Source organism: Leptopilina heterotoma, unplaced genomic scaffold (assembly GCF_015476425.1).
Source record: "Leptopilina heterotoma isolate Lh14 unplaced genomic scaffold, ASM1547642v1 Lhet_54, whole genome shotgun sequence".
Classification (NCBI taxonomy): domain Eukaryota; kingdom Metazoa; phylum Arthropoda; class Insecta; order Hymenoptera; family Figitidae; genus Leptopilina; species Leptopilina heterotoma.
This window is the reverse complement of record NW_025111118.1, coordinates 6,457,872-6,484,424: the sequence shown is the minus strand read 5'-3', so window position 1 is coordinate 6,484,424 and position 26,553 is coordinate 6,457,872. Positions and strand designations below refer to the sequence as shown.

Genomic DNA, 26,553 nt, shown 5'->3' with positions numbered 1-26,553 from the left:
TTGTTTGCTGGTGACTTTGTATTTACTTAACATAATTAGTATTTACTGAGAACATAATTACTATTTACTGGCAACATTATTATTTACTGCTGACTTATTATTCAATGACAACATAATTGGTATTTACTGGTTGCAAAATTAGTATTTACTGTCAGAATAACTAATATTTACTGTCAAAATTAGAAATTATGTTAGGAAAGCAAAAAAAAATTTGCGAACACAGAAAAATAGAGTAACTTTTATTGTTTACAAAGTAAAACCAATTTTTACTATTTTTGATCAATATTTTCATATTTTTCATTTTCAGCAACGTAATGAGCAATTAAATACCAAACAGCAAAGAAAAAGGCAATCAACTACCGCTGATTAGTTAAACGAAAACCAATCTTAAAATTCAGACTCCAGTGAATTTACAGCTGGAGATAAATTTTAAATTTGATTCCACGCCGTTTTTTCCGTCTCCAGTGAAGTGTAACGAGAATTTTTTTCTTCTTCCTAAATTCAAATACTGAAAGAAATTTGAAAGAATTTCAAGGGAACCTTTTTTTCTCTTTTTTTTTGATAAATATGATGAATTAAAAATTTTGTGAACGATTTTATATGAAGTGTGTCGTGTTAGATTTTGAGAGAGAAAGAATATATTGAATTTTTTTTTTTTTTTTTTTGAGAGTTGATTCGGTACACACGCAGGAAACTTAGTTTTGAAAATGTTGCTCTCTGTTATATAGAGAATAAATAACAGAATTGGCAGCTGCGATTAGTTCATTCTCAAGTTCGTAAAGGAAAGGGACGTCGACTTTGTTCGATTTCTAGGAACTGTGAAAAGACCTGGGCCAGGTCAACGCATACCTACACACACAAACACATACATTTTTATATATTTAGTATATACGAGTTTAAGGTTTTAACAGGAAACCTTTATTGTACATGTATTTATACCTGTGGATTTAGTTCTCTTCTGAAAATTTTGTAAACTCTCTTTTTCTCTATCCTTTATCTTTCCAAATGGAAAGTTGAATAAAATTTTAGAATACACACATACACATAGTGGCTTAGAGTTGAAATATATTTTTGAGAAGTGGAAAAAAATTTAATTAAAGTTTGTAAATTTCTAGCCCTTTTTAACATATATTGTAAATAATTAACAGAACGTTGATGAATATCTTTTTTTTCGGAAAAGATTTCATTAGAATAGTGTTTTTTTTTCTTTGACGTGGGGAAAAAAATATCGTATTAGGCAATAAGGAATATTTTAATTTCATTCTTGGTAATTTTAGGTTATTTTTAGTTATTTCTTCGTCTTCTTTTTTTTTTGTCTCTTTATTGGAATTCCGTCAAATTTGTTAATCGAGACCTTGAATTGAATGTGCAATGAAGCTTAGAAAATATTCACGAACAAAGAAAAATTGTTTGGCTTCGTGTACCTCTTTTTCTTTGTACAATTTTTTTTTCGCATTTTTTTTCTTTTTTCGACTTTCTAGTTTCGATTTAGTTTCCAGTTGTAGAAAATTAAAAACTAAGAAAACTTGTAGAACAATTATTAAAAAAAGCGAGTTAAAAAATTATTTTTCTTATTTAAGGACTTATTTTAAAGAATAAATTAAATAGCTTGTTAAATAGTAAAAAAAAAAATTTTTCGTTTTGATTCGAGTTGAAATGTAAAAATTTGAAACTGTAAGAAAACTTGCATACAAAACTTAAAAAAGAGGAGTTAAAAAATTATTTTTGTTATTTAACGACTAATTTTAAATAATAAATTAAATAAAAAAATAAAAAAATAAAAAAATGTTTACAACAAAACAAGAAGAAAAAATGAGGAAATTCTTTCTGTTTATGCGAATTAATGCAATAATGCATAAATTTTTCCCTTTTTTGTTCACAACAAAAAAAAAACACTCTAAACCGCGGAAAATAGAAAAAAAATTTTTTTTTTGTTTAAATTTTGTTTTTTAATGACAGAAAAAAAGGAAAAAAAAATTGAAGGAGAAAGTAAATAAAGGTGCGTAAAAATGGCGATGTCGGGAGATCAACGCCATTTTTGAATCAAGCTCGAGCCTCATTAGCATACAAGTTGTCACTAGTTGAACAACCCCTTTCGTTCACTTGCATTTACATTCTGTGAGTGCGCGCCTATTGCCATTTTATTAATTGAATTCTACTTTATTACGCTGTACAAAGTAATTTTTAAAATAGTAATTATTTAAAAAAAAATTTTTTTTTTACTAAAACGTGTTTTAGTAATTTAAAATTACTAATTACTAATTGTTTATTATTACTTTATATTAATTACCCCATTAGTAATTAGCAGTGGTAGTTTGTTTTAGTAATTATCCAAACTATTTTTAAAATAATAATTACTAAAGAAATTTGTCTATACATTTTATTGCATTAGTAATTAGTACTTAGTATTTACTATTACTAATTAGTAATTATACTGCTAATATTTAGTATTTATATGGTTGATAATTGGTACTTATGTTGTTAACAATTAGTATTTACTATTTATATTGTTAATAATAATTGTTTATGTTAATAGGAATTAGTATTTGGTATTTATGTTGCTAGCAATTAGTATTTAGCATTTATGTTGCTAGAAATTAGTATTTAGTATTTCTGTTGCTAATAATTAATATTTATGTTGCTAGCTATTAGTATTTAGTATTTTTATTGTTAGTAATTAATATTTATGTTAATAGGAATTAGCATTTAATATTTATGTTGCTAGCAATTAGTATTTAGTATTTCTTTTGCTAGAAATTAATATTTAGTATTTATATTGTTAATAATTAGTATTTCCTTTGCTAGAAATTAGTATTTAGTATTTCTGTTGCTAATAATTAATATTTATGTTGCTAGCTATTAGTATTTAGTATTTTTATTATTAGTAATTAATATTTATGTTAATAGGAATTAGTATTTAATATTTATGTTGCTAGCAATTAGTATTTAGTATTTCTTTTGCTAGAAATTAATATTTAGTATTTATATTGTTAATAATTAGTATTTCCTTTGCTAGAAATTAGTATTTAGTATTTCTGTTGCTAATAATTAATATTTATGTTGCTAGCTATTAGTATTTAGTATTTTTATTGTTAGTAATTAATATTTATGTTAATAGGAATTAGTATTTAATATTTATGTTGCTAGCAATTAGTATTTAGTATTTCTTTTGCTAGAAATTAATATTTAGTATTTATATTGTTAATAATTAGTATTTCCTTTGCTAGAAATTAGTATTTAGTATTTCTGTTGCTAATAATTAATATTTATGTTGCTAGCTATTAGTATTTAGTATTTTTATTGTTAGTAATTAATATTTATGTTAATAGGAATTAGTATTTAATATTTATGTTGCTAGCAATTAGTATTTAGTATTTCTTTTGCTAGAAATTAATAGTTAGTATTTATATTGTTAATAATTAGTATTCACTTTGCTAGAAATTAGTATTTAGTATTTCTGTTACTAATAATTAATATTTTTTTTGCTAGCAATAAGTATTTATGTTAATAGGAATTAGTTTTTAGTATTTAGGTGGCTAGTAATTAGTATTCAGTATTGTTAATAATTAGTAAATTTTTTTGCTAGAAATTAGTATTTAGTATGAGCTCCTAATAAATAATATTTCTTTTGCTAGCAATTAGTATTTATATTAATATGAATTAGTATTTAGTATTTATGTTGCTAGCAATTAGTATTTAGTATTGTTAATAATTAGTATTTATTTTGCTAGAAATTAGTATTTAGTATTTCTGTTGCTAATAATTAATATTTTTTTTGCTAGCAATTAGTATTTATGTTAATACTAATTAACATTCATTTTGCTATTAATTAATTAATTAATTAATTAATTGAAACAATTCGAGATAAAAAATTTAATCGAAATGAAAATTAGAAGTTACAAATTCGAACTAAAAATTCGAAATAAAAATACGAAGTACAAAAATCGAAATAAAAATCGAAATAAAAATTCAAAATAATAATTTCAAAGGAAAATTTAATCAAATATTGAAATTGCACAAAAATAAGAGTTTTGAAAGAAAAATTAATAAATAAATTTTGAAATAAAAATTCGAATTTAAAATTCAAAATATAAATTCCAATTTGGAATTTGAAATAAAAATTTAAATTGGAAATTCGAAAAAAAAATTGAAATAGAAATTTGAATTCAAAAATTGAAATAAAAATTTGAAAAAAGGACTAATTGGTATTAAATTAAAAAAAAAAATTTTGTAATCTATGGTCTAGAGCGTAATTATCTGGATAATTTGTAAATTTTGTTCATTAATTGATGTTTATCGTATAATGCGGTATTTTTTTATTCTCATTTCGAGTTCTTTGAGCGTGCCTCGTTTATTATATTATTATCTTTTAAGCGAGTGTCTTTTGCACCTTGGTCAGGTCTTTCTTAGCTACTCGATCATTTCGTAGAAGAGCATTCCTTTAGAAATATCTATACGCTGAGCTGAGCATTTAGCTCAAGTTTTATCTTAAATGGATTATAATTAATTTCTCTCCTTCTGCTCCATCAGTTTCATTATTTTTCTCATTAACAAAGAAATTTCACGCCTTAAAATAAAAACACAGAAATATATTTTACATATATTTTTTTTTTATTAATGTCTTTATTAATCAATCACTCTATTATTTATTTACTAAAAATAGAACCAAAGAAAAAAAATTTTAGCTTATAAATATTAGGTACTACTAATAATAATATTTATAGTGATTATAATTAAATTATTAACTCGATAAATAATTATAATTATAATATAATTATATTCTTAATAATAATAATATAATTATAATAATAATAATGAGATAGAAATTTTTATTAAATTTAGTAAAATAAATTTTGTTTCAACTTTTAGGAATTTTTCTGAAAATATTTCTCCATTTCAGTGCGGGAAATAAATTGAAATGAACTGTCGAATAATTCAATATATTGAGAATTGTTGTCGCATGTCTTTTCTTAAAAATATATTTGAAAAGCGTCGGCAGTGGTTCAAAAAAAAAGATCGTGTCTTTGATCAATTATTGGAGCAATTGGAAAACGGCGCCGGTCTATAATAAAGTCAGTGTGGACGAAATTTTAATTAAATTCAGCAAACAGAAGATGCTTCATCTCGGTGACTTAAGCTTTTGTAAAATATATAAATGTATTCACGTCTCGGGGTATTTGCTCTCGTTAATAACGGAAATAAAATCGACTATTCGTATAACGCGAGAGCGCACTTTCTCTCATCTCCTTTTGTCAATGAAACATGTCGTCGGGCGTTTATATTTAAAATTTAATTAATATATATTCGATTATATTGTTCATAACCCCCTGTTTCTTTTATTATTCATATAAAGCCCCCTCTTTCTCTCTTTTTTTTTTATTCTAATGTAAAATGTGACGGAAAATAACGAAAAAAAATGTTAAATTCAGATTTTAATGCTCACAATTTTTCTGCAAATATCAAATTGAGACAAAAAAGGAATCAAAATATTGCTTCGCAACACTTTTGATTTGTTTTTTGTCTCAATTTGATATCTGCAGAAAAATTATGCTGTTGGCGAGTGGAGAATTTTTTATTTCTTATTCAGGGTGGCCACATGTTAGTAAAGTCAGTAAAGTCAGGGAAATGTCAGAAAAAAAATTTTTTTGCAGTAAAGTAAGAAAATGTAAGGAAAAAAATTTTTTGTCCGAGAAATTTAGAAAATTGAAATTTTTTTCGACTTTATTTTCAAAAATGGCGAGTTTCTCGACTTTTCTGTCAAATATTGCAACAAAATATATTTTTTAGTATTGAATGTAACTCATTTCAATTTTTATAGTGCAAAAAAATAACTATAAACAAAGATTTCAAAAATTAATTTTGAATCATTTTTCTATTTAAATTTTCGAAATATACAATTTACAATTAAAAAGATTTTGAATAATTGATATTTTGTAAAATTTAATTGAAAATAATTCATTTTTTTCAAGTATTTTGTTAGAATTTTGGAAAATAAACTTTCGAAGAATTTTAATTGCAAATTTTCAAAATGATTAAATTTTCAAAAATTTTAATGAAAAAATCTTTAAACGTAAATATAAATAAATTTTGAAAATGAAAATTAACTTCTAATTTTTTTAAATTCAGTATTTTCAGTACTTTCAATTAAATATTTCCGATAATTGAAATACGTACAAAAAATAATAACATTTTAGAATTATTTCTAATATTTTTGGAGAAAAGAATCATGTTCAAAATATTTCATTAAAATTCATCAGAAAATTAATTAGTTTTTTTCTTTGAATAATACAAAAACTCTTGAGAAATTCAATTGTTTGCAAAAAAATTACATCAAAATATTTTTAAAAACTACTTAATTCTTAGAATTTTTCTATCATCAATTTTTAAGATTTATAATTATCTTCGAATAAAGCAAATAAAAATTTACTTTTTTAGACTTATTAGAATTTTGAAGAAATCGTGGTCATGTTTATAATTAAAATTCTTCGAAAGTTTAATTATTTTTTGAAAATATTATACTTTAATAAATTTAAGAAAAAAACGTGAACAGTTATACAATTATTGTGAAAAATTGAATTTTCGTATTCAAATAATTTAATTGTCGAAGAATATTCGGAAAATTATTTTAAATAATTGATTTAGAGATGAAGTTTAGTTGAAAATTATGGAAAATAATTGAATTCAGGAAGGGTTATAATTATAATTTGTATAAATTATTAAATTTCATCAATTTTACTGATTTTTCGTCTTATAAAAAGAATTTTGTCAGGGAAAGTAATTTTTATGTCAGTAAATTGTCAGGAAAATTGATAAACTGAAACTTGTGACCATTCTGTAATTGTAAAATGTCTTCGTCGGTTTAATTATTAAATTAATAATTTTATAATTATTAATTTAATAATTTTAATTATTTATTTAATAATTTAATTGTTAATTAATATTTATCATCGGCACGACGTTTGAATTTTGAATTTTTTTTATTATCAGAACATTTAATTTGAATTTATATTTTTATTTATAACCGAGTAAAAGTTACTATTTTAAGGGGATTTTTTATTCAGATTTTTTCGGAAGTGTAGAAAAGCGGTTTTTTTAATATTGAAAGTAATTAAAATCAAGATGCAATTAAATTCAGAATATTATTTATTATTATACACGGAAAGAAACTTTTTCTTTGAATAACTACGAATTTTACTTTATTTTAGCGAAATTTTTAGTTATTTTTTGTTTTAGTTAAGACTTTTGCTATTCTAGAGAAACTTATCGCTGTTCCAGGTGAATTTTTTTTTCCCTGGGTCATAATATTATTATAATTTTTCAGATAATTTAATAATTTTATTCTTTGAATAGATAAAAATAAAATAAATTTTGTAATAGGTAAAATTTTATAAATTTAATGTAAAAATTTAATTTTTATTTGATTTTAAATGAAAAAATTTAATTTTCATTTGATTTTAAATGTAAAAATTTTTATTTGATTTTAAATTGTAAAAAATTTTATTTTTATTTGATTTTAAACTGTAAAAATTTAATTTTCATTTGATTTTAAATTGCAAAAATTTAATTTTCATTTGATTTTAAATTGTAAAAATTTAATTTTCATTTGATTTTAAATTGTAAAAATTTAATTTTTATTTAATATTTTAAATGTGGAAATTTTAATTTTACTTTCAAATGGGAAAATTGAAATTTAAAATTGGAAATTGAAAAATGTTTGCCTGTAAGAGTTGGAGAAAATTATAAGGGAAAAAAGAACCGGAAATGCAGGAAAATATATATTTTGTCGGTGAATTTCACGATTCAGAAGAGTTTGCCACAGACAGGCGTGTTATACACTTCACCCACGCACCTTCTAAAAGTATTGATTATTTTCTGGGACTATATACGAAAGGAAGGGACACGACATGAACAAAGTGGGAGGAAAAACGAGGATGGCGAAAGAGAAATGAGGAAGAGAGTGGCGAAAAGGTTTTGAACTACATGCGTGAAATAAAAGATAAGAAAGGAGAGAAAGAGAGTAAGAGAGAGAGAGAGAGAAGGGGAATTTGTATCATTTTAATCTTTATTTTGTATTTTTTTTATTTTATTCCTTTTTTTGGGTGCAAATTTCTCACTATTTTTATTTTGCACTATTTTTTAAGAGTTTTATAATTTTTTATAATTTATAATTTTTCTTCTCTTATTTTACTATTTTTACATTAAGTTTCTCTTTTTTATTTTTACTTATCTTTTTTCTGTTTTTTTACTTTTCTTTTTTTATTGTTTACTTTTCTTTTTTTTCTTTATTTTTACTTTTGTTTTTTTCTTTCCTTCATTATTTTTTTTTCTTACTATTTTTACTTTTTGCTTCCTTTTTTTACTTTTCTTTATTTTTTCTTTCTTCCACTATTTATTATCTATTTTACTATTTTTTACTCTTTGTTTTTCTTTTCTACTTTTCTTTATTTTTTTAATTTTTGTTTCTTTCGCTATTTATTTTCTTTTTTACTACTTTTACTCTTTGCATTTCTTTTTTTACTTTTCTTTATTTTTACTTTTATTTTTTCCTTCTTTCACTATTTATTGTCTATTTTACTATTTTTCCTTCTTGTTTTTCTTATTTTACTGTTTCTTAAATTTCGGGACTTTTCGAAAAGAATTAATTTCATTTTCATTCAAATCAAAATTGTTTAGAAAAAAAGAAAGAAAAAACTCGAAAAAATTGTTTAATGAAAAAAGAAGTGAAAAACAGAAAGAGACAAAATTGTTTAAATTTAAAATAAAGAAAAACGAAACAAAATTGTTCAATAAAAAAAAAAAGGAAAAACCGATAAAATTGTTTTTAAAAAAAGAAAAGAAAAGAAAAGGACAAGAAAAAATAAATAAATAAAGAAAAAGAGAAGCAGACCGCGCTCTGTCGATGGTATATAAACCAAGGACGCAAAAATCAAGCCGATCGGCTTCTCCTCAAACGGAGCGAAACTCTTAATTTCGCATCGCCATAAATAATTTGACCGCAGACCCATGAGTTTCCTAGAAGGAGGCCTTGTTCCTTTAAGCGCAGGCGTGGGTCGTCGCGTTTTACCGCGAATAAACGCGAACCTTTAAAAGTCGAAAACTTCCAAACTATTATACACATATTATACATATATATACATACCTGTCGTTTATATTGTATATAAAGTCACACAAACACGATTCTGCATTTACACACATGTTAAATAAAAAAAAAGTGGGGGGAAAAAGGAAAAAAAAATTCGTATCGTGAGAGAAGAAGAAGAAGAAGAAGAAGACTATTGAGGAATGTCAGACTCCTCTTCTTATTTTGGCTCCTGCGCTTTTAGGAAAGTTCTTTTTGGCGTCAGAGTTCCACTTTTGTCCTGACATGATCATGCCAATATGCGACCTCGATTCGAAATCCCCTACCAATTTTTTGCTTTTTTTTCAAAAGTTGTTACCACAACTTTTGAAGCTCTTCTTTAAAAAAAATTCTCTCTCTCTCTCTCTCTCTCTTCTGCTTCAATATCGTAAACGTTGCAAATTATATATATCATAGAAACGTTCCTTAATCTAGACTATCATCACTATCATTATCCACTATTGGGTACGTGTTCAAATATGTTATTACAGGTGTTGGATAGAATATTGGACAGGGGAATATATTCATATGTGTAAATTCACTAAGTATCTATATCCGGTTTTTATCGGTAAATTATTTTTATTTTATTATTATTTCGCGAAATTTGCATTCTGGGAGAATTTTCTCACTATTGTCATTTCGATCATTAAACTATTGAAATTGATTTTTTACTCTAGATTTAAATTGAAAAAATGTTTACTAATTTAAATTAATGATTGACTTTATTTTTTAAGTAAATTTTTTATTTATTTGAAAATTTCAGTAATAAATAAGTAATTTTTTATTTATTTGTAAATTTTACTAATAAATAAGTAATTTTTACTTATTAACTTTTTTTTTAACTTCGGTTATTACACTGCGAAAAAGTAGTTAATATTTACCACCAAACGAGATTCTATAAAAAATTTAACTTCTTTTTGGAGTCGATTTTTTAACTTGAGAATTTTTATTCCTAAGTTCGGTTGTTACTCTTCTTTAATTTTTCATAAGATAATTTTTATTGCTTTTTGCTGCCCTTTTCTGATTGTAAATTCAATTATTATTTATTATCTTTCTGAATTTAAAATATATATGTAAAAAATTTTGTAGAAAAAATGTTTACTGATTTGAATAAGTGACTGACTTTTTGCTTTGGAATTCGTGAATTTTACTAATAAACTAGTAGAAATTACTATTGTTGTTGCTTTTATTATTATTTATTATTAGTTTTATTGTCACCATTATTATTATGATTGTAAAATGGCAATAATATTTTCTGTAGTATTTTCTGTAAAAAATTTTTTAAAAAAATTCTTTTGAATAAAATATTTTTTTTCAAACACCAGCAACTTTATACTTTATTTTTATTTATTCTTTAAATATAAATTGTCTTTAAACTGTAAAACTAATTTATTAAATTTCTTTCTGTTTCAGGTGAGATTACTTTACATCTACAATATTTTTTGTTTACAACATTTGCATATTAAAATGGTAAGTCATATTTTCAACAAAAAGCAGGAGAAGGAAAAATATGGTTTATGCCCCTACTCTCGAAATTTAAATTAGTAAAAATTTTAACGAATTTTAATTAATAACTGACTTTTTGTTTTTAAATTAGTAAATTTGAAAAATAACTTTTGTATATTGAAAAAATTAATTTTTTACTCAGTAAATATTTAATTTTAATTAATTTTCTCATTTGGATGGTTAATTAAAAAAAAAATTTTAAGCAGAAGAAAAGTTTCGTTTATTATAACATTGAAAACTTTAGGACAATAAAAAAACAAAAACTAGTAAAAAATGTGAATAATAAAAAACAAAATAAAGCAAAAAAATGAGAAAAACAGAAAATACAATATATAAGTATGAAAAAATACAATAATTAAACAAATAATACAAGAAATAAACAAAAAATACAATAAATGAACCAAAAATACAATAAATAAACCAAAAATACAAAAACAAATAAAAAATAAAATAAATAAACAAAAATACAATAAATAAACCAAAAATACAATAAATAAATAAAAAATACAAGAAATAAACCAAAAGTTAAAAAAGTTATAACCAAAAGTTAAAAAATACACAAAAAAAAGATAAACAAAACAAAAACACCCTCAATGAGTAAAAAAAAATAGCTTATTGAAATAAAACAAAAAAATGCCTAATTGCCCTAAAAGAAAAATACCCAACTAAAGGAGGTTCTGCTTTTTTAAACACAAACAAAAAAAATATATATATATACGCTCCTTTTATTATGTACCCTTATTTTATTTTGGGGTATATAAGCTCTTGTGCGCGCCAAGCGAAAGTGCACTGGATTCGCAGTTAGTTAAAGGGAAATGGAAATAAGCGAAGGCGATGGTTGAGGGAGGAGAGGGGGGGGGGGTGATGCGTTGTCCTTGTAGGTGTGGGTGGTTGTTGGAAGAAAGGGAAACGGTGGTGGTTTTTTCGGAGGGTTGTGAATTGGGTGGTTTTAGAAAGAGAGGGTGGGGGGGGGGTGGTGAAAAATGAAATGAAGGGAATGGGGATTTCTCCCTCTCTCTCTCTCTCTCTCTATAAGGAAGAGAAGGAAAGAGAGCGAGGGAGGAGGGGGGTGGGGTGGTTAAAGCAGAAATCCTGAATAGCAGTGGGGAAGAGAGAAAAAAAGAGAGGGGTGCCATGCGCGCGGAGGGTCGTTCATCCCCGGGTCAAGGTTGCCCTCCTCACAACCCTCGCTCTTGAAACGCAATGTTTACCCCCTCCCCTCTTTTCCCTTCTTTCCCGAATACACACACACACACAATCGCAATGTAATTCCTCCCCCTTTGATCCTTCCAAACGAATATCTTTACTATTTCTCCCTTTTACTTTCACTCTCACTCACTGAAAATGCCATCAATTTTTCCCTCTTCATTTCTCTCTCTCTCTCTCTGTCTCTCTTTTTTTTCTCTTTTTTCTCCTCTCTTTTGATCAAGCATCCACGGACAGTTTCCCCTCATATAAATTATATTTTTCTTTTTTTTTTTTTTTTTGAAAGTACACTCGCGAATTTATTTTTTACTTTTATACCGAAAAGGGAATTTCCAAAATGGGAAGAAAGGAATTTTTTTGTTAAGAGGAGGGTAAACTTATATTTTCAACTATATATGAAGAAAATATTTTAAATATTTTAATTAAAGTAATTTTTAAAGTAATTTTTTGAGAGGAATTCAATAGGTTATAAAAAAAATTGGTGAGAAAATATTTTGACACTTTTTGAATTTTTATTTTATTTTAAAATTGATAGATTTTGAAATCCATACGTAATTTTGTAGAAAATATGTTTTTGTCTCCATAAAAAAATTACTGAATAAAAAAATGACTATTTACAAAAGTTTTAGTATTTTTTCAACAAAAAAAATAGTTTTCAGGTTAAGAATTTAAAAAAATATGATTATTATTAAATTTTATTGTACGAAAATTCGTTTGTTTTTTTTAAACTAATTTCAGAACATAAAAACAAATGAGTCTTCGTGCAATAAAATTAATTAATAATAATCATATTTTTTTAAAATTCTTAACCTGAAAACTATTTTTGTTTTAAATGCTAAAACTTTTGTAAATATTAATTTTTTCATTCGGCAATTTTTTTATGGAGACAAAAACATGTTTTTTACAAAATTACGTATGGATTTCATAATCTATCAATTTTTGGAAAAAATAAAAATTCAAAAATGGTCAAAATATTTTCTGACCATTGAATTCCTCTCAAAAAATTACTACAAAAATAATTTTATTAAATATTTAAAATATTTTCTTCATAATGGTTGAAAATATAGGTTTACCCTCCAATTAAAATTTTCTATTTCTATTTCTTTTGTAACTTGCAAATATAATTTGAGACTGCTTTTTTTACTTTTAGGCCGTAAAGAGGGAATTTTCAAAATAGGAAGAAGGGAATTTTTTGTTAAAATTTTCTGTTTCTTTTTTTTTGAAACTCGTGAATATATTTTGAAATTAATTATTTTTTACTTTTATACTGAAAATGTAATTTTTCGGTGAATTTTTTCACCAAATGAGAAGAAAGGAATTTTTTTGTTATAATTTTCTGTTTCTTTTGTTTTTTTAAACTCGTGAATTTATTTTGAGATTGATATTTTTTTCACTTTAATACTAAAACAGGAATTTTCGTAAAATGAGAAGAAAGAAATTTTTTTTGTTATAATTTTCTATTTCTATTTCATTTGTAACTCGCAAATTTATTTTGAAATTACTTTTATTACTTTTATACAGAAAAAGAAATTTTCAAAATGAGAAGAAAGGAAATTTTTTGTTATATTTTTCTGTTTCTTTTTTTTTAAAAACTCGTGAATATATTTTGAGAATAATTATTTTTAACTTTTATACTGAAAAGGGATTTTCCAAAATGAGAAGAAAGGAATTTTTTTGTTATAATTTTCTGTTTTCTTTTTTTTTTTTTTGAAACTCGCGAATTTAATTTGAGATTCATATTTTTTTCACTTTCATATTACAATGGAAGTTTTCGTCAAAAATGAGAAAAAAGGAATTTTTTTTGTTATACTTTTCTGTTTCATTTTCTTTTGTAACTCTTCAATTTATTTTGAGATTGATATTTTTTTTACTTTAATACTAAAAAGGGGATTTTCATAAAATAAGAAGAAAGGAATTTTTTTTTATAATTTTCGGTTTTTTCTTGCTATTTTTGTTTCACAATTTTTCTAAGGATGTCAAATTGAGACAAAAAAGGAATCAAAAATGTTGCTTCGCAACACTTTTGATTCCTTTTTTGTCTCAATTTGATATCCTTACTTCTATGTTGAGAAAAAAAAAAGATTTTTTCCAAAATATTTAAAAATTTTCCAAAATGAGAGAAGAAAGAAACTTTTTTTATTATATAATTTTCTGTTTTTTCTTGTTTCTTGTTTCTCTCTTTTTTTTATAAGCGAGATAAAGGAAAAGAAAAAGAAATTGTGTAAGTTATTGTATACAGTGGATTTATCGTGTTTGGATAAAATGATATCCTTTATCTTTTCTGTGTTTAAATAAAAAAAAGTTACGTTACATAGACGGGGATATTGTTGTGAACAATGTGGGTGGCATAAACAGGGCCGAGTTAATAATTTTTTTTCTTTCTGAATTTTTCTCGAAAAAGAAATTTTATCTATAAAAAAAATAGATATTTTTTTTTGAAGTTTCTATTTATTTTTCTGCGAGATAAAAAGTTTTTTTTTTGTTTGAGGAGAGAGAAAATAAATATTTGTCATTTAGCGGAAAAATTTTTTTTCGAGCTAATTTGACTGAAATCGAAAATTTATTTGTGACAAAGAAAATATTTATTTGTGACAAATAAAATATAATTATAATATGTGACAAATAAAATATTTATTTGTGACAAAGAAAATATTTATTTGTGCCAAAGAAAATATTTATTTGAGAGCCAAAGAAAGTATTTATTTGTGCCAAAAAATATTTTGTTTCGAACACAATATAATTTATTAGAAAAAAACTTTTTGTGTGGCAAAAAAAATTATTATTATTAGAGTAAAATCTGTGAAATTTGTGATGGAAAAGGAAATTTTGTGTGTTTGTGACTTTGTGTGCTGATAATTGGAATCTGATAATCCGTTTTGATTAAAATCGCCCATGTTTAATGAAAGATTTCCCTCGGGCGTTAAGGGGTAATAATTGTTTCTCGGCATGTTTATCGTGAACTCGTACAAGTCAAACGAAAGAACGTTTATAATATGCCGTCGGCGTCCCGGGTAATAAACGAGAAATTTGGCAGTCGATTTTGTTGATCGTAAAACTGTTTTCTCTCTCTCTCTCTCTCTCTCTCTCTCTCTCTCTCTCTCTCTCTCTCTCTCTCTCTCTCTCTCTCTCTCTCTCTCTCTCTCTCTTTCTCTCCCCAAAAAAAAAATCCAGAACGACGACGAGTCCTCCAGCCTCCAAGTACCGAGAAAATTAAAGGACCCATTGACATGCCCTTTATTTTAAACAAGTGCTATTTACGATAATAGCTTCCTCTCTCTCTGTTTAGTTCTCTCTGTAGTTTTCTAAAACGGAAATATCTCTTCAGAAACATTTTTTACATTTTATTCTTTGGGAATATTTTTCGTTAAATTTAGGAATATTTTTTTTTCTCTTGAGAGTTTGTTTTCCTACTTTTTGGGGATTTTTTTTCGGTACTGTAAGAATTTAGTACAGAAAAAACCATGGGAAAAAAATTCCCGTTGAAATATGAAATGAATATATGAAAATTAAATATTAGAATAAAATAATAAATATTTTTCTTATTAGGTACTTGTGTATTGACAGGTAAAAATGTCACACTACTTTTATAATTTTTGGAGCAAAAATACAGAAACTAAAATTTTTTTTTATTTATTTTTATGAATAATTAGATGTAAAAATTATAATTCATTCTACGCTCTCGACGAGAGTTAACGGAAGATAAAATAAATTGGTGTATATCTGGAATGCAAACGAAGAAAGGAAATTCTCAAAAAAAGAAGAGAAGAGAAATTACGTATGTAACCGGCGACATGAATTTTTTTTCGGAACGATATATGTATACGAAATGACAATTATAAATGAAACATTATTTGCGTACGAGCGCGATGCATAATTTGCTAATTTTGAGAGAACAAGGGAAACGGGGTGGTTTCGAATTTCATACATTATTTTCTCTCTATATGCACGCGCGCTTTTGTCTTGATAGCCCTCTCTCCTTTTTCTCCAAACTAAATTCATTTACATATTTGTCGCCCACTTTTCATCCATTGCCCTCTCATCCCCAAAAAAATTTCTCTTATTTTCTTTTTTTCCTGGGGAAAAATATCACGTATTACGAAAATTACCAACAGAATTTGTTTGTCAATTTTTATTTCTATTTTTTAGTGTTTCAATTTTGTTTATTATTGTTATTATATTACTATTTCTATTATTATTATTATTATTATTATTATTATTTTACTAGCAACAATTCTTGTAACTTTTTACTACCTTTTTGAAATAAAATTAGCAATTTTAAAAATAATAGAATTTGAAAATTTTCTAATTTAAATTTTTGTTGAAAACACTAAAAAAATTCAATTTTGGAGAAATTACAAATAATTGCAGAAATTCAGTTATTAAAAAAAAAATAAAATTCTTATAAAATCCAACTATGTACAAAAATTGAAAAAAAATTTCGTAAAAATCCCAATTATCTTTATAAATAACAAAATTCTTCTCTAAAGTTCAATTATTTTCATAAATGTCAAAAAAATTCTTATCCTAATTTCAATTATTTTTAAAAATAAAATATTTCAATATCTACTATTTTAATAAAATTTCCCAAAAAGAATTCAATTATTTAAAAAAATTTTAATAAAATTGTACGCAAACATTTAATTATTTTCATAAATAATAAAAATGTCACAGGAATTCAATTATTATTTTTATAAATAATAATTTTTTTTTAAGGAATTCAATTATTTTCATAAAAAATAATTTAAAATTCTAGAAAATTAATAATTGAATTAAAATGATGATAATAATTTTGATGAAGTTTCTTAACTTTTTTATAATTTTTCTTTTCAAATATTTTCAATTTTAAAATTAATGTATTGAAAATCATCGAATTGTTGCAAAGAATTTTATCAAAAAATTTGATGATAATAGAATTCCTTCAAAGAATTTTATTATTTAGGAAAATAATTGAATTCTCGCAAAGAATTTTATTAAAATTTTTAAAAATCCTAATTAAAGTCTTTTGAAGAATTTCTTTGAATTTTTTTTAAACTAATGAAGTTTCTTTAATAATTTTAATTGCAAATTTTGAAAGCAATTGAATTTTATGAAGAAGAATTTTATTAAAAATGAATTGAAAATAATTGAATTCTTGCGAAGAATTTTACTATTTTATAAAAATAATTGAATTGTTTAGAAGAATTTATTAAAATTTTAGGACATCATTGAAATTTATGAAAATATTTGAAAATATTTGAATTCATCCGAGGAATTCAATTAAAATTGTTTTGAAAATAATTGAATTCCTCCAAAGAATTTTACTATTTATAATAATAAATAAATAATTGAATTATTGCGAAGTATTTTATTATTTATAAAAATAATTGAAATGTTTCGAAGAATTTATTAAAATATTTAAAAAATATTTAAATTGTTATGAAGAATTTTATAGAAATATTTGAAAATAAATGAAATTTTTTCGAGAAATTCAATTAAAGTTGTTTCGAAAACAATGGAATTTCTTTAAAGAATTTTATTAAAATTAAGTATACTCAAAATAATTAAATTCATCACAAGAATTTTATTATTTTTTGAAAATAATTGAATACTTTCAATTTTTTTGACGAATATATATTATTTAAAAATTGCATTAAAAGTAATTTAATTTTTATACAGAATTTTTTAAAAATATTTTGAGATAAATTAAATTATTTTTTAAGAATTTTAAATTATTCTTGAAATTGCATTTTATGGAAATTTTTGAAAATAAATAAATTCTTTCATGTAATTTTATTTAAATTTGATTAAAAATAATTGAATTCTTGCGAAGAATTTTACTATTTATAAAAATAGTTGAATTGTTTCGAAGAATTTATTAAAATTTTAGGACATAATTGAAATTTATGGAAATATTTGAAAATATTTGAAAATATTTGAATTCATCCGAGGAATTCAATTAAAATTGTTTTGAAAATCATTGAATTCTTGTAATGATTTTACTGTTTAAAAAAAATAATTGAATTGTTTATAAGGATTTATTAAAAATTTAGAAAATAATTGAATTCTTTCGTGAAAATTAAAAAAAAATTTTTGAAAATATGAACAGTAGTAATTAATTATTTATTTTTGTCAACAAAAAATTCGTTTGATTAATTATTATTTCGTAGAAAAAAAATATTTTTTTCTTTAAAAATGTAAAAAAAACGAACAAAAAATTTTTTTTTTAATATAGTGCTAGTGGGAGTAAAAAAAGTAAAAATAAGAGTGTGCAACTACCCTTGTACTGAAATAATTTTTAAGTAGGTACATTTGGAGGGTGCAACTTGAAGAGGGATCGCGAGAGAGATGCACTTTCCTGTAGTCTTTAATTACTAATTAAGACTTAAAAAGTCATAAAAGACTCGAGTTTTTCATGCAATTTACATCCTTTTCTCCTTTCGGCGAATATAAAATACTTATTTATTTTTTTTTTTTTTGCTTCTTCTAGACAGCGAAAAACGGAGGCCAAAAAATATTGTTTAAGCATTCGTAAAATTGTCAAAAAAGGCGCTTGGTGAGAGGAGGGGGAGTACACGTTAAAATACTCCAAGTTCTTCTTTCTGTTTTTTGGAAAACACTTATGTGCTTTTTAAATAATTTCAAAATTAAAAAAAATTGATCTTTTTTTACTTATTTTTTGATTATTTATATATTTATAATAATCAAAGTTCGTAGAATTTCTATTTATATAAAATTATTATTTTCGAAATAATAATTTTATTATTATTATTATTATTATTATTATTTTAATGATAATAATTTTAATTTTTTAATTAATAATTAATTATAATTATTTATATGATTAATATAAAATACTTATAATAAATATTTATAGTAATTATTAATTAGCTAGAAATTATAATTGTAATTTTTTATTAATAATTAATTATAATTCTAATAATCCGTTTCGAGGAGAATCGAACCCCTGACACTGAATTTACAAATTCTTGCGCCTTAACGATCACGACTAACAGAAACAAAAAAATTAATAATAATTCTAATAATTATTAGTTATTAATTATTAATTATAATAATTAAAATATAATAATACAGATTATAATTGTAATAAAAGCTGTAAAAATCAGTAATAAATAAATACTCGAAATTGCAATGGTAATAAATAATTAATAATTAGTTGTAATAATGATCAAATTGTTTTTTTTATTTTATTTCTAAATTATTCTATTTCTAAATATAAATTTTATTATCACTGTTATTAAGTATCAATATTGTTTTTCACTTATTTTTTATTTAAAATTTAATATTTTGAGTTTTAATATTGAGTGCGATAGTTTCTTTTTCGAGTTTTAATATCGAGTGAGATTTCTTTTTTTTTTTTGATTCGATTTTCATAGGCGTACGAATCTTGTACATATTTATAAATATGAAACGTGATTTTGCAAAGGTTTAGTCGATTTTGAAACGCGCCCTATAAAAGTTTCGTAGACAAAAAGATCGGCAGAAAAATGTGAAACGTCTCGACCAACCCTAGCTGGATATATTCGCCACGTGGCAGCTGCAACAACAGCTGTTGCCGCTATGATGCAAGGCGGGCCAAATTTTGTTCCCTAAAAATCCATGATTCCCCAATATGTGTCTATACATATACACCCCAAAATGAAATTTCAAAAAAATGGAAATTTCACCTCTCTCTCTCTACTTTCGTGTTTATCATGTCATTTATCATCAGAGAAAACATGACTAGCATAGTAATTAATAGCATTTTTTTTCTCCCTTGCAAATTAGTAGAGAAGAGGAAAATTCAAACTTGAATAATGATGATGATAATAATAAATAGTTTATTCAATTCAATTGATTTTATCGAAAAAAATTTTTCATACTTAGTCTTGTGTCAATTTTGTCGTCAAAATAATTTAATTTCCAATTTTTCTATTATTCGAAAATTGAAATATAAAAAATTTTTTGTCCATTTTGAAATGAAAATAATTTAGTTTCTAGTTTAATTATCTATTTACTATTAACTCTGTTATGATTGATTATAATTTAATTACAATTTTAATTAATTGATTATAATTTAATTACAATTTTAATTAATTGATTATAATTTAATTACAATTTTAATTAATTAATTGATTATAATTGTAATGTTGCTCTTAGTCGTAGTCGTTAAGGCGCAGAAATTGCAAATTAAGTGTCAGGGGTTCGATTCTCCCCATTGTAATTTTTATTTATTTATAAATTTATTTCGATCAAGGGAAATATTATTAATTATAATTTAAGTAACAATAATAATATAATTTGTTCAAATCGTTTTTTAATTATTTCGTAATACAATGAAAAAAATTTGTTTCAATTTAACAATTACTTGTCTACTATCAAGTAAAAATTTATTTGTCTAAAAGAAATAAATAATTTTTATTTAAGTCAATTAAATCGTATTTTGCTTCAAGTATTGAAATTATTCTTTTAAATACAATTTATTTGATCTAAATAAAAATCGAGATGAAAATTATTTGATTCGAATAAATATTTATTTGATAATAGTCAAGTAGTTGATTATTTGAATCAAATTTTTTTCATTGCAATAATAAAGTAAGTAATTAATTATTTGAATTGAATAATTTTTTTTCCTTGTAATAATGATTAAAATAATAATAAAATACGTGAAAATTTTATTTTGTTGATAATTAATTATTATTGCAAAATAAAATATTTTTTGTCTGCGTCGATTTAAAGGAAAAATAGAAAGTTTGCATAAGAGTTTTAAAAATATAAATTTCTCTTAAAATATTCCGTTAATAAAATTTTTTTTTTGGAAAAAAAATGGGATGTAAAAGAGAAAAAAGAAAGAAGAGATATAGTGAAATTAGGTTGCGTGACCTTTTTAATACGTTAATATGGGTTATTGACAGACTTTTAATACTACATAATATAAGAACTGTATAGTTCTTTATCTTGATAGGAAGGGGCTTATCGAATTTAGAGACCCATCATTAAAATCCAAGATTTATTTTCCGGATATTTCTAACCTTGCAACTTGGCGACCTTGCAACCTTTATGGGTATTCTTTTCGCAACAGGTGCTGCAGAAACTTGGCGCAAGAATCGCCATTTGTTTCCTTGATCACTTCAATTATTTTTTTTCTCTTGAATCAAATATATTTTTTATTCATAGTCGTAGATCGGTGAAAGAGGAGGAAATTTATTTTCGATTGGAATCAAAATTTCTTTTTTTGCTACTGCTCTGTTTTCTTTTGTTTGTCTATTATTTTTATTATTATTATTATTATTATTATTATTATTATTATTATTATTATTATAATTATTTATTAGTTTAATTATTTTTTGTCTTGTTAACATTTTTTTTTACTTCATTAATGTTTATTATCTTCACAGTTTTTATTCATTTATTATTTTGTTATTTATAATTTCACTCTTTTGTTTATAATTATTAATTTGTTAATAATTTTTAATTTGTTAATAATTTTACTATTTCGTTTATAATTTTTATTTTGTTTACAATTTATATTTTTTTATTCGTAATTTTATTATTTTATTTACAATTTTACTATTTTCATTTATAAAATTGAACTATTTTATTAATAACTATCTGTCGAAACTAACAAAGCAATTTATGGATAATTTGTTTATTATTTTGTTAATAATTTATTTTTTTTTAAATTTCTATTTTATAATTTTTACAATTTCTTTATTATTCTACTAACAGTTTTTGTTTATTCTTTTATTTTATTACTTTACTTACTATTTTATCAAAAATTTCTATATTGAAAAAATTCCCCCTCAAGAGGATTCGAACTCAAGACGTAAAATTACCAAGCACGCGACTTATCAATTCAACCAAATACTATAAAAAAATTCCCTTACGACTTTATTAACAAGTATTATTTTTTAATAATTAGTTTATCATATTACTAAAAACGTCTTTGTTACTTTAACAATTTGTTTACTATTTTATTTGCAATTTTTTATTCTTACTTTTTTTATTTCTTCACTTCTTTGTTACTTTATTAAAAAATTTGTTTATAATTAAATTTTTAACTTTTTTATTACTTGATTTATAATTTTTTTTTAATGCATTGTCAATAATTTGTTTATTGCTTTATTTACAGTACAAAACGAACTGTAAATAAAACTAAATCTAACAACAAAATATTTCCTTTTTTTATTCACATTTTTAAGTAAACTTTATTGAGTAAATAAATAAATTGTTATTAACTATAATTAATTAACTACTTAACTTGAACAAATTTGATAATTTCTTTATATTATAATCAATCATAACAGAGTTAATAAATAAATAGGAAATAATAAAATAAAATTAAATAAATTAAAATAATAAAATTAAATAAAAATAAAAATAAAAAAATAAATTAAATAAAAATATGTTTAAAAAAATCCAAAAAAATTGTTTCATTCGAAAATCAAATTATTCGCAAATCGAAAATTTGTTTAAATTTTAAAATAAAAAAATTCGTGAGAAAAAAAACAAATTTTGCAAAATAAAAAAAAAAAAAAAAAATTCGTGTCTCTTTGTCGCAATTTGTTTTTGAAGAGAGAATTTATAAAGAGAGAAAGAGAGAAAGAGAGAGAGAGAGAGAATAATGTGTGGTTGAGGAACGATCGTGCTGCCTCTCAATACACACACGTTTCGTCGCCGACGGTTCATTTTCATTTTGCACTCACCAGTTCATATACAGTTCGCGACGAGAGACGTAAAGTAGTTAGTGCGTGCACGAGTCAGACCAACTCTCTTGTTATTTACTTATCATTATTTTTTTCTGCTCAACAAGTTATTTTCTCGTTTTAAATAATTTAAAAATTAATTTTTTTACTTTTGCAAAATTTCTAAAAAAAATATCTCCCTTTTTTTAAATTAACTTTCTCTCTTTTGTTTTCCATAAAGAAATATTTACGTACTTTTTTTTCTAAATTTGCAAATTTTTTTTTTTTTTTATCATTCATGATTAACAGTTATAACACGTGGTTTTCATTGTTTGTTACGATTCATTGCCTTCAAAGTGTCGTGTGATTTTAAAAAGACTCTTGTTTTTATTTAACATTTATTTATTTGTTTATAATTTATAAACATTTTAAAATTTTTTAATTAATAAACATTTTTTCATTAATAATTCTCAATTTTAACTTTGAAAAAATTTTGACATTTTTCACAACAGAAATTTGACGAAAATAAATTACAAAAGAACTATATAGTACAAAAATATAGTAGTAAACATTAATAATGGTGATTAATAATTAAAAACTAGTAATGGTAATAATTACAAAAATATTAATAAAAAAAATAATAATAGTATTAAAGATAATAAGATAAATAATAGATAGGATTATCTAAATAAATAAATAAAGATAATATTATTAAAAATAGTAGTAAAAATATTAATAATATTAATATTAATAATATTAATAATAATAATGATAAAAATAATAATAATTAAGGTGGTTTGTAATAATTATTAAAATAAAGTAATAAAAAAAAACTTGGATAATTATTAATCGTAGTGTTTTAATAACGTTTCGGAATTTGTTTACTTTTTGAAGAATATTTTTTCTTTTCGATTGGAATAATTTTTTTTATTTATTGTTTACAGATTTTTGTTTAAACCTTCTTATGTAATTACATTTTACATTACATTTACTACAATTGCGTAATGTGATTTGTTTTTTTTATTAATCATCACGAGTTGAAACATGAAAATAACAAAATTCATATTCATATTATAAATAAGAAATTTTCGTACAAAAATTAAATTCCACTTTCAAATAATTTTCACTTACAATTTTTTATATATTTTTTCATGTAGATTAGAAGAAAAGATTTCGTTTGTTTACTTTGAATTTTATTAGACACACGTACCGGGAATTGTTTTTTTTATAATTGTTATTCGTAATTCAAATTAATGAACGATAGCAAAAGAAAATTTTTTATTTCTTCTGAGAAAAAATTTTGTTTATTGTCCAAATTAGTGAAAGTATTTTTTTTGACATTTTGAAAGTTTATTTGTTTATTTATTAAATTTATTAAATTTATTAATTAAGGAAATGTTAAAATGAGCTATTATTAATGTTTATTTAATAGTTTATAAAAATTTTTTAATGGTTAATTAAAAAAAAGTTAAGAGAGGAAGTTAATTAAAAAAAAAAAAAACAGTTTATTAACGGAAAAATTTGAATTTTTCAAGAAAAGTTTTCCTCGAGGTTGTTTACAAACTTTTGTTAATTTTTCATTGTGTGAGGGAATATAGTGTTTTTGAAGGACTAAAAATTTTCGACTGTATGTATAAGAACATTTATATAATAAATATAATTGTATATATATATTTGTGTATATATAAATACGAAATAGTTTTGTTTTTGAAATAAATTTTCGTTTTTGTATAATTGTGTGTGATGTGTTACTTTGACAACGATCGTCAATCTTTGCTCGCGCGTTGGCAATGAAGAAGGACAATTTTCATTGTAAATTTTGTTATTGTTGTTCAAAGACTCAATCTACATGTATTCGCATTGTGTTTTCCCGGTTTACGTTAGTGCACCACATGTACAACTACAGCCAGTGTTGCCATACGTGTGAGTTTTTACTATATTAATGTTAATTGAGTAACTAAATTATAAAGTCCATTCACTTTTTCTTTTTTCCTTCTTCCTTTGATTTCTTTCAACATTTAATAATTATTTATTCGCAATTTCTTTTTCTCTATATTCAAAAATTTATTCACGTTTTTTTCTTCAGTTTAAAATAAATTCGATTAATGATTTATTAAAATAATTTATTAAAATAATTATTAAAATAATTTATTAAAAATAATTATTAAAATAATTTATTAAAAATAATTATTAAAATAATTTATTAAAAATAATTATTAAAGTAATTAATTTAAAGAAAGCGGGAAAATTAATTACGAATTTTAAAAATCTAATATATACAGAACTTTAATAAAAAAAAATAATTTAATTTTTTAATATTTTAATTATTAATTACTAATAGCATTTTAATTTGTTAAATTTTCTTTCGTATTTTGATTAATTTTTCAATTTTAAGTATTCGAAACATATAAAGATGAACTCAGTTAACATATAATTTTTTTTCTCTTCAGTTATAATATTTAATTGAATTTTACTTAACATAATTATGATGGAATCTTTTACTGTCAAATCAAAATATTTTTGTTTACTTTTTCAATTTTAATGAGATTTCCCTAATTTTCAAGTCAGTAATTTCCAAGACTTAATTAGTATCTGTATTTATCGAACTAAGTAAAATTTCTTGAGAATCAAGAAGGATAAAATTTTTAATTAATTTCTATTAATTATTAATTCGTATTATAGCATATTTATATTTTAATTAAATATTATTTTATTAATTATTATTACCTATTTATTACTGTTATAATTATATTTACTACCTACTATTTTCTTTGTTTATTTATTTTTTTATTTATTTATTTACTTGATAACAAGCGAGAAAATTTTATTATTATTTTTATTTGTTAGCTCATTAATTTGCACGAATATAAAAAGAATCGTAAAGACTTGGAACTATAAATAAAGGATTAAAAAAGTCAAGAAGTGCGTATATAAATTTTATTACTAAAATAAACTTCATCTAAATAAAGGATTTTTTTTTTTAATAACTTTGAATAAATAACTTTGGAGTCCATATATGTATAGACGTGAGCGGAATTGAAAATAATAATAATAAAAAAAGGAATTAAGATAAAAATAATGATAAAAATGAAAATAGTAATAAAAATAATAATAATAATAATAATAACAAAAATAGTAAAAAATACAAAAATAGTAAAAATAGAAAAAAAATAGTAACAAAAATAAAGAATAATAATAATAAAAATATTTTTAAAAAATAAAAAATAGTAGTAATAAAAATAAAAAATAATAATATTTGAGATAGTTAAAAGTTGGTTATACAATAATAATTTTATCGCATTTAGATCTTGAGAGTATAAAATTTGCATTACTTTGAGATCGCAAGAGAAGACTTTGTGATATATTTTTCGTTTTGAGATCAAGAACTCTTATCGCACGTATGTCGGAAACCTAATCATGTCTTTAACCCTACGTTTCTCGTTCGCGTAAGCAAAATAATAGTGCTTTCATATTACATTTGAAATGTTAACTTGACACTTGGAGGTCATTAAAACGAGACGTTAAAAGTTTTCAATTCAAGAGACAATTCTTACATCATTTATATATTAAAAAAAATACTTTCTTTTTCTGTGCAAAAAAATATTTACTTCATCTTTTTTAACTCAATATTTATTAATGAAAATAATTTCAAATTCAATTAAATTAAATTAAATTAAATTCAAATTAATTCGATTCAAATTAATTCAATTCAAACTAATTCAATTCGAATTAATTCAATTCAAATTAATTCAATTTAATTAATTGAATAAATTCATTAATTTAATTCAATTAATTCGTTTCATTAATTAATTAAATCCAATTAATTTAATTCATTAGTAAATTCAATTAATTCGAGTCATTAATTCAATTCGTTTAATTTAATTCATTTGTCAATTCAATTAATTCGAGTCATTAATATTAAATCCAATTGAATTTAATTCATTAGTAAATATTCAATTAACTCGAGTCATTAATGAATTCAATTTAATTAATTTTAATTCATTGATGAATTCAATTCAATTAATTTTAATTCATTAGTGAATTTAATTTATTTATTACACT

General features: G+C 22.6%; 1 protein-coding gene across 5 annotated transcripts in view; it reads left to right on the top strand.

The window, feature by feature from the left end:
* LOC122508477 (insulin-like growth factor 2 mRNA-binding protein 1) overlaps nucleotides 1-26,553 on the top strand; it is a 59,444-nt gene that overhangs the window by 7,454 nt on the left and 25,437 nt on the right. The window contains exons 1-2 of one of the 5 annotated variants that reach the window (XM_043621857.1): nucleotides 22,602-22,618; nucleotides 24,032-24,414. The exons of 2 other annotated variants lie outside the window; for them this stretch is intronic. In XM_043621857.1, the coding sequence (XP_043477792.1) occupies nucleotides 24,341-24,414 (74 nt within the window). In that variant the 5' untranslated portion in view covers nucleotides 22,602-22,618; nucleotides 24,032-24,340. Of the gene's footprint in view, nucleotides 1-22,601; nucleotides 22,619-24,026; nucleotides 24,415-26,553 lie in introns of those variants that run through there. 2 more of the 5 variants (XM_043621856.1, XM_043621858.1) reach the window with 2 other exon arrangements.